At 32.8% G+C, this 10197-nt stretch overlaps 2 protein-coding genes across 2 annotated transcripts; both read left to right on the forward strand.

The window, feature by feature from the left end:
- Positions 1-2780: 2780 nt before the first annotated feature.
- Positions 2781-5012, forward strand: LOC146541026 (uncharacterized). The gene is made up of 2 exons (XM_085194558.1): positions 2781-2937; positions 3946-5012. The coding sequence occupies exon 2, from the start codon at positions 3954-3956 to the stop codon at positions 4974-4976; it is 1023 nt and encodes a 340-aa protein (XP_085050684.1). The 5' UTR covers positions 2781-2937; positions 3946-3953; the 3' UTR covers positions 4977-5012.
- Positions 5013-6907: 1895 nt separating this feature from the next.
- LOC146541027 (uncharacterized) lies at positions 6908-9577 on the forward strand. Its single transcript, XM_085194796.1, has 2 exons — positions 6908-7057; positions 8524-9577. The coding sequence occupies exon 2, from the start codon at positions 8532-8534 to the stop codon at positions 9540-9542; it is 1011 nt and encodes a 336-aa protein (XP_085050922.1). The 5' UTR covers positions 6908-7057; positions 8524-8531; the 3' UTR covers positions 9543-9577.
- The last annotated feature ends 620 nt before the right edge of the window (positions 9578-10197 follow it).

Consider the following 10197-nt stretch of genomic DNA (forward strand, 5'->3'; position numbering starts at 1 on the left):
ATACATTTTAGGAAACCCAATGTTTCGAACACTTTGCAGTGGTCCATGATCGCGGGTAGACTGAGGTGGCACCCGTCTGTCAGTTGACATAATGATTATATCAAACTACTGCCAAAGATTTCTTATCTCCTCGCCAACGATCTCTTCTTGTTCCTGGTGGTATCTGATAATAGTGCGTTATGTTCCGCAACTCTATAAGTAATGCCTCTAGAATTCGATAGAAAGTGGGGAACCTACGCGTATTAATGGCAACGGAGTGTCTTAACACTAGGTTCCCTCTGTCTATCCTGATATAAGCGGGATACAGTCAGAAGCTACAAAAAGCTAAGTTGTAACAAAAATACCGCTTAAATGATCTATATGAAACAGAAATATATCATCACGTTATCCGATTTACATTCGAATTAGAGATTCGGGCGGAATGACAAAATTCAACGCCAGACTTCAATTTTTTTTCTATATTTATGAGTATATTTTATTAAGTATTCGACAATGACAAAGGTGAATTTTAATATTTTAAATATTAGTAATAATATTATAATTCAAAAATACCTCTGAAATCTGCAAAGAATTTATTGAAAAAATATTGAACGTGTTCTTTATTTTCTCTCCTTCAGTTTGTTTTATATGAAATCTTAGTAAAATAGATAGATAGGTGAGACTAAACAAAAATACATTTGAACAAGTGAATGATTTAGTATATTTGGAAAGTATGTTTAGTAGAGATGGATGATAATGATACGGAATTGATGTGAAAAAACTTATTGCTGGCGCTACCGGCACTGCTACCAGTTTAGCTGAATGAAGGAAATCCACAACGAAGAACTGTGGAATAGCCTACCTAAGTGTTTTCAGGTCGATACGAACTGAGTACCTCCAAAATGCGCGTCTATCTCCACCTTAAAAACCGGCCAATAGCTCCTCTGGTGTTACACGGGGTCGTGGGCGGCAGTGATAACTTACCATCAGGTGAACCGTATGCTCGTTCGCCTTGTCTTTCTCTTCTGTAAAGGCGATATCCATCATCAAAAAACTATAAAATTGTATTCTTCGTACGTTGGCACACGCTGCTCGTGTGATTTGCTGAGCAAAGAAAAAAATGTTATCATGACAGAAGAATAATTAAGAATTGCCCTCATCACACAAATCAGCTCATCAGCATTCATTAAAATGTGTCTTTATTAATAGTTACTTTTTTAGATTTATTAAGGTTTGTGCTTAAGTCATTTCAATCTTATTTTTCTTGTCTAACTTAATTTTTACTTTCTTTGCATATATCCCAGGGTTCAGTTATTCTAATTTTACCCTAACATTTATATTTAATTTTTATTATCCATATTTAATCTGAGCGTAGTCCCCGAGGTCAAATGGAAATATTTAAGAGTTGTGTATGACACATGACAAATTCTAAGAGACCGAGGAAACTTTGACAAAAAGTACAATGAGTTTCTGGATAAATGGACTGATATTCTAATATAACTCGTACCTTTAGTTTAGCATTCTACCAAACAAACTCCTCAGCTCTATAATATTAGTATAGATAAGTCTATTGTGCATTCAAGATAACAATAACAAAATCCGGGAGGCAATCGTCTCCTAGGAACAAATAACATTTCACCTTCAGACCTGCCTTCTAAGCTATCTTTGGTCAAGTAGAGGGCAACTTAGAAACACTAGATAAACATTATAAAACGCACACTGTAGAACTTGCTAGTAATGTTTATTAAATAATAAATTATGGATATCGGTAGTTTGTATAACATTTTATACTAAAATAGAAATAAATAACTCGGGCTATATTTATTTATTTACTTGCGGCCTGGTATTTAATTTAAATGTCATCATCATCATCATTATCAGCCTGTCTTCGTCCACTGCTGGACATAGGCCTCTCCAATGGTACGCCAAAAAGAAAAAAGTAAATGTAAACCGGGATAGTTCAAATAAATCAGCTAGGGTGCGATCGTCTTTTTTACTAAAATAATGTTTACTTTTCGTTCGTTCAATATTATTTTTTGATTGCAAATTTTTATTTGACAATTCTTTTCTTAAAAAAAAGGATGTGGGTGACAACTTTCTTTCATTTATTAAAAACAAATGAAAGAAGTATATCAACACTAAATTGTGTTTGAATGACCCGCAATATATGTGATGCGTACGTAAAGGAATGACATTAATAATGATAAAACATTATATTAAAGTAAATTAGATTATTATTGATTAATATAACGTTATTCTTATAACTTTTTATTACTTTAAATCTAAGTTTTAATAGATGTCTATTTCTAGAGAAATCGTCTATTTCCACCACCCAATGTGCTAAAATTAAATGTACGAATAATATTATTATATTTTTTTCATAAAAAAATGCTGAATTATTGTTCGTGTTCGCGTTCGACTCCAGTGGTAAACAGTCTTTAGTTGTAATTAATTGTTGAAAAAAACGTTTATTTTGAAATTACAGACAGAAACATAAATCTTATTTATATGTATAAATTTAGCAGGCAAACAAACGCTAGCATCAAAACATTCCGTTCTCTGCTTTCCAATCTTATCAAAATCTTGCGTATTGAGTGAGGGAACTCAATGCGTTGCATTGTCATTGTAGAGCCACTATTTGTTCACTTCGTCACCAATATTAATAATAAACGATGTGATTTTTGGCTTTGTTAGTATTATATTAGTAACATATCTCATACCAACTGCGCCACGGTAGTGCCAAGGTTAGGGTTAATAGAAAAAGATAACAATTTATAGTTCAACAAATGTACAGCAACGAAAAGGGCACAAATGAATTCTAGTTAATCAAGCTCATCATAGAAAAGGTCACTGTGATAATGATTTCTTATCACTAACACAGTGTCATCGCTCATCCCTATATAATATATAATCTTAAACCAATCAAAGCGCCTTCAGTCCGCAGAAGCTCATTGTTCGGTAAGTAGTAGTTTTTGTCACTTTAGATTATATAGATGAGACTGTCTTGGCTGATCGGCACAGCGTTTGACTGTGGGACCGATTCCCCCCCGGTGAAATGATTATTTTTATTTCTTCCTTTGGGTAACATGACAAGGCGCAGCGTTGAGGTTCAATCTCAATCTTGTACAAGGTAATACGTGGAGACCATAGTAGTATCTTAATACTAGATTATCTCTGCCAACCCTCATATATGAGAGATACAGTGTAAGCTATATATATTATGTAGATTGAATTACATATAGCGTCTTGGCTTTGGGCTACAGCAGATGAATTCACAAGTTGAATGATGAATTCACAAATGAATCGTTCTTTCCATGATTACTTACGAATAGGGAAATAGAAATATTAAATTTTCCCCATTCACGATCAAATTCACAATCGTCGCCTTTATACACAGATTGTGCCACGATCGACTCAAAAAAAATGAATGTAAATATTTAGTTATTCGAAAGTCTAACAATTTAAATATTTATTATAGATGTGATATTATTTGAAATTTTTAACTATTTTTTTATAAATATTCATGACCGTGTCAGGTGACAGCTTCCAGTTACTGCTTACTTTTACTGCAATATTATAAATTTTAGATAATATGTAATTCATATTATAATTTTTAATTATATTTTCCTACACAGTTAAAATCGTGACTAAATCCGCTATCGATTATATATACCTTTCGAATTTTCCTCTTAAGTTATTTTATAAAATTATTCGTTATATTTTTTTTTCAGTTTTACCCCATATAACATAGTAGTATACCCGTCCATTTCCCACCTCCCGCTGAATTCTCAAGGGATGGCGTGTTGAGTGGCTGATATCAACGCTACGCTTTGCCTGGGCGAGGAAATTCATTCCCCATGTGGGAATCGAACCCACAACATTATGAACTATAATACATATATATTCAACATTAAACATCATTTCGATTTTAAATTTAAATAAAAAATCCTGTTTCTTATATTTCAGAAGTCAACATGAAGAAAATAATCAGTTTCATAACTATTATGCTCATTGGAGCATGCCTCGCCGCTCCCGCCTCTGATAAAGATGATGAGACTGTAGAAGTATCGAAGTCATTTTTTGTTAAAGATTTTGTTAAATACACCAGCGAACATGATATAGTTAAAATAGTAGTACCTTTGAACTCCGTTAACTTTGACTTATCCGCATCAACCGAGTCAGGCTCAGGCGAGGCAATGGATCATCTCAATATAATCTTTGTTGAAGCTGACGTAGATGACAAAGGCAACCGTGTTTATAAAGGCTTGTACTCACTTAAAGATGGAAAAGCAAAAAAATTGCTAGAAAATGGTAGAGATGCCGCTGCTTCTGCGGATGACAGTAAATTGGTCTACCTTGGAGCCACTGATGGTATTTACGTATATGATACAAAGGAAGATAAAGTTGAAAAATACGGAACCATAACTGACAGCATTATCAACATTGTCCATGAAAAGAATGGTGATGTTATGTACATTTTAACAGAAGATCATATAGTATATAAAGTTACAGAAGGCGGTACAAAGAAAGAGAAATTAGAGGATATAGTAAATGCCAAACAACTTATTATAGGTCATACTAACCACCTTTACTTTTATTCTGATGATAAAATACCACACGTACGCACAGCTGAAGGTGTGAAAAAAATTGAGGGTCTTCCTGAAAATCCAACAAGCGTTACCTTAGTGAGACCTCCAGTTCTCTTTTATGACAGTGCAGTATTTATATCAGATAACACTGCATACCTAATCTACATTAATGGCACAAGTGAGCCAGCTGGCTTCGAAATGAAACCTGATGCTAAGCCAACTGCTTACGCTCCAGAAGCAGCATTGGTACAATTCTATGGATATGATAAGAAGATTTATGAATTTAACATTTTATCAATTATTCTTCAACCTACCCTTGACGCGCTTGACGAATTAAACGATTTCCTCAGTGACAAAACTGATGATATTCGAGCTTATTCTGCAAAATCAAAAATAAATGCACACTAAAGTTGTGTTGTATATTAATAAAATATATTTCACGAATTTTTTCATTATTTTCATACTTCCTAAAATTATTTAAAATATTAACACTTTTGTATACCGCAACTTGTAACACTACTAAATAAACGTATTGCACAAAAAAATATTATTCAGGTCAAAAATTTCGGATGTAATTTAATGGCAAATACTTGTGATTTACATATATGAAAACGAGTGATATCAATAACGTATGGTTTTTCTTACCCGTTTTTATTTATCCGATCCTGTAGATTTTGTGTGCATATTCAATTTCGAAAATCATACGTATGCACACCCAAATAAATATGCTTTATTAATGATTTCTCAAAGAAGTCAGTCAACCTGATAGAGGAAGAATTGAAGCACTAAAATAAAAAAATATTGTTACTTTCTAATAAAAAATACATAATCAAAAGATATTTCTTGCATCCACCAATCTTTTGAAGGCAACATATAGACCTCTCCTACACGTTCACCATTACATCTGTTCTTGCACCCGTTTTCCAAATCAATCTATCTGGTTGAAAGTCGGCCTCTACTCCATTCGCAGACTTTCCTTCTCCATCGTCAGTACTGCTAACAATCTGTAGAAATAGACGTTGTAATATCACTACTTCTCTCTCTACGTGCTGCTCATGAATAAAGCAAGAGAGGTAATTATTACATTAAGAAGACGTTGATAGATTTCATTTTCATAGTTTAATTGTACGAAAGACTCAAAGAGAACTCTGTCAAAATAAGCTTAACTTCAATTAAAGCGCTAACAACAGTGAAATCTTTAAAAGTAGAAGCTGTTTTCGGGTCCAGTTCTCCCTACAGAGAGAGAGAGTTGATAGCAACGTAAATAGGATGTAACGAGCATATAAGAATTTAGACGTAATCCGATAAGAACATATACTTATATATTTGGCCAGAGCGCTTGGACGAGTCAGAGTCAGAGACGAGGTCGAGTCGAGGAGAGATCGAGTCAGAGGACGAGAGTCAGAGTCACATCTTTTCAAGATGTGACTCTGACTGACTCTTTTCTGACTCTTTTTGAAGGTACCCATATCGTACCGACCTGGAAACAACCTTATAAAATACTTTCTCCTCTTTACCTTTAATATAGAACTATATAGACCTATTTTCTAAAACTTTTGGATATCAAAGCTCTTAGGGTGTCACAGTGAGAAGGAATTTACATTTTTGCCTATTAAATTTTGTTTATGAGACGTCATCGTCCTTTATAAATGTCGTACATTAATATTTTTTGGAGGCAATTTAAATTGGCTTATTTTTAAAATTAATTGATATTGTCTTTACGTTCTAAGACAGTTCCTCACTTTTCCACATCTATTCATACAATCCGCATTTTAAGCTTTTTGCAATGAATTCACAACGGAGATTAGTTGGGTGAGCCCATCTTCAGAAAAGAAATGTGTGAAGAGTTCCAAAGGACGGATCCGAAAGCATCATCATCACATCCTCAGTTTATGCATATACTCTTGTACAGTACTTCTTCCTACGCTAATCTGTAAATGACTACAGTTCAAGGCTTAAATCGTTGTTACAAGATACATCCAGTCTATTTCTGTTGTTATGTTTCATCATTTGAATTACACCTTAATAAATTATTACATTATTAATGTATATTACTATTATTAGTACACTGCATCCTAGTTTATTGATAGGGTTGCCATATCATATTTTTTGTCAGCTTTATAAAGTCTTTTTCGAATGAATTTAACTCATTAAATATAGCTATTTTAAAATAATTTGTATGTAACGCAAAATGTGTACAAGTTCATGTGTAGTAGAAATCTAATAATAGATGCGGGATACAATACAAACCTAAAAAATCTTATACATTTAATTAGGTAGGATTTACATCTAATTAGTTATTTACATATTCTAGAAACATAATATATTTTATAGTTCACAAGTGTAATCATATAAACAGAATTTTGTATTGAAAAGGCCATTAGCGATAATTATTGTTATCAATAACAACTAGCATCTCTCATCTCTATACTCGTATATAATCTAACACTGACCATGAAATGCGTTAGTCTGCTTAATCTCACAGACGGGTAAGTTGTTTAATTTTATTTATTTTTTTTAATTTCATATCAATGGACTTTGCTTTTAGCTGATTTTCGATTTTTAGTGTGTTACCGCGACGGTTGGGTATTCGATTCCCCCTCGAGGAAATGTAATATATAATATTTTCATTGTCCTGACTCTGGCAACTAAGCAAATTAGGCTGTTGTGCTCCCCTACGTAAAATGCAATTCCTCCAGATTTCGGCGTAATGTGGAGAAAGGAGTGTCTTAATGTAGAAAAGAGATTCTTAACTTTAGATTCTCAGGTTTCCTCTTTTACATGCGGCATACAGCGTAAAGCTATTATTTCTAATATTTCTTTTTTAAGTAAAATATATTATTATAATAATTCATAAGAAATTTCTACAAAAAATATTTTTCGTTTAAAAAAACAAATGATGGAAATAATTTAAAATAAAATTTAATTAAAATTTTATATGTATATTTAATTTCTTAACTATAGATACTTCAATTTCAGCTTGTGATAATAAAAAAGTGAAATACTAAAAGTTATAATTATTATATAACGTTAGTAACTGTAATAATTATCATAATCGGGGGACAAAAGTTAATTGTTATTATCTTTGCTTATTATTTTAATATTTCTTACTTGTTTTGTTAACGCAGTATAAGTCAATACAAAAGTGTTACTCTGATATTATATCAACGTATAATTTGTGATAACTATATATATATATAGGTTATTAATATATTATTTAGTAATGATGCGGTGCTGGAGATAATTGCAGCTGGAAATAAAAATGTGTTTATTACTAAGAAAAATATTTTTTTAGCTTCAAAAGTGTTAAGTGACGTAACTAAACACCGCGTTCTGTCTCGTTACCAGAGAGAGTAAATGAAATTACTCAAAATAATATGTTAAATCTGGTTAATATAGTTTCATTTACCATTTGTTGGATTATGTAATTCAATGTAGTTTTCCTTTTTTTTGAGCCTTACGCCGTATCCCCACATGTCCCGCATGTAGCAGGGTAGACAAAGGAAGTATAATGTTACGGATATCTTTTCCCTGAAGGCATTACATATTGAGTGGCGAAACTCAACGCCACGCTTTGCTCTGATACCACAACGAAGAAATAAAAATATAAAATATTTTATTTCCTCGAGTGGAAGTCGAACAACACTGCCTGTCGCGTTACGCCCCTGAGCCACGACTGGCCTCAATAAGTATAATAAAATATACTTCTAAAATAAATTAATATTAACATTTTATTGAATATATTATCTTGCATTGGTTGTTTTATATTATATCATTGTCACTTATCTCGCCTCAACTGTTGACCACTGTCTTTAATACAATGTTAAATAAATATCTTATTATTTTATACTTACAGTTATGAAAGCACTATTTATGCTTATCAATGTAATACATGTAATATATATACCTATATAGGTATAATATTTAATACATTTTTTCAATTCTTCTATTTCAGACGCCAGAATGAAGATGATAACGAGTTTAATTGCTATTTTGCTGGTAGGAGCTTGCATCGCCGCTCCCGCCTCTAAAGATGACGATGATTTAGTTGTAACGAAGGATTTTTACATAAAAGAATTTGTTAAATACAGCAGCGAACATGATATTGTTAAGATAATGATACCTTTGAACGCCGTGAACTTTGACGAATCCGATTCATCCGAGTCCGATTCAAGCGAGGAAGTGGATGTTATTATTTTCTTTGTAGAAGCTGATGTCGACGACAAAGGCGATCGCGTCTACAAAGGCTTGTACTCACTTAAAAATGGAATCGTAAAAAAAGTGCTAGAAAATGGTAGAGACGCCGCCGCTTCCGAAGATAGCAGCAAATCAGTCTTCTTTGGCGCTAGTGACGGTATTTATGTATATAATAAAAACGATGATTCAGCTGTAAAATATGGATCTGTTGATGACAGCATTGTTGGAATCGCGAAAGAAAAAGCTGGTGATATTATGTACATTTTGACCGACGACCACATTGTATACAAGGTCTCAGAAAATGGTACCAAAAAAGAAAAATTGGAGGACGTTGTAAATGCAAAACAGATCGTTCTCGACTTCTCCGACAACCTGTATTTCATGTCCGACGACAAAGTGCCACACGTGCGTTCTGCTGATGGCGTAAAAAAAATTGAGAATCTCCCCGAAAATCCATCATATGTAGACTTGGTGAGGCCTCCAATAATTTTAGAAAATGGTGTACTATTTATATCTGATGAGGACATTTATTTAATTTACGCTAATGGTACAAGCGAACGCAGTGGCTTACAAATTAAAGCTGATGCTAGACCAAGTGCATATGCCCCAGAGGCAGCGTTTATGCAGTACTATGCCCATGATAAGAAAATTTATGAATATAATATTTTAGCACTCATCGTTGGATCTTCCCTCGATGCACTTAACGACTACCTAAGTGATAAAGCTGATGACATTAAATCCCTTTCATCAAAATCAAAAGTAAATATCCGACACTAAACAATCTCTTTGTTTAATAAAATAAATGAAGTCTTTATTATTGTTTAATTTATGGTTCAAATTTCTTTAAAAAAATATTCATTTTCTTCGCGGATTGGCTCACTAGTAGGCCCTCAGTTTGATATAACTACTGTAAATCGTCACTTTTAAAAAAAAACATTTTAGAAAACTAAGTTTTAACGATAACTTTGAAAGACAAGAGCGAAAATAAATATCATGTGATTTTTTGGAACTACTGTTTTAAAATATTTTTTTTGAAAATGTATAAAAACTTCAATGTAGCAGCATTTAAACCCTCTTGGAAACCGCCCATGTCCGCTCTGACCACTAAGCCATACGTTCTTATCAAGCTACGTCGAAATTCTGATACGCTTGTTACAACTTATTTATGTTTCTAAAAACAGGTACTAATACTAATAGGTACTAATACCTCTGTACTGAGACAACAAATTTCAATTACCCAAAGATAATTAGAATTATCATTTTGCCAGGGAGTTTTATTAGAGAACTTATTTATTTATTTGTGTTTTACATGATTATTATAAATACTAGCGGACGCGCGCAGCTTCGCTTGCTAATTTAGGGGTGAATTCTAATAAACTATGAAACACGTGTTCAATTAAATATTTTTAAAAATCTAAATTTCAAATATAAA

Source organism: Heliconius melpomene, chromosome 1 (assembly GCF_056956725.1).
Source record: "Heliconius melpomene rosina isolate 202511_hmr_F chromosome 1, ASM5695672v1, whole genome shotgun sequence".
NCBI classification, from domain to species: Eukaryota; Metazoa; Arthropoda; class Insecta; order Lepidoptera; family Nymphalidae; genus Heliconius; species Heliconius melpomene.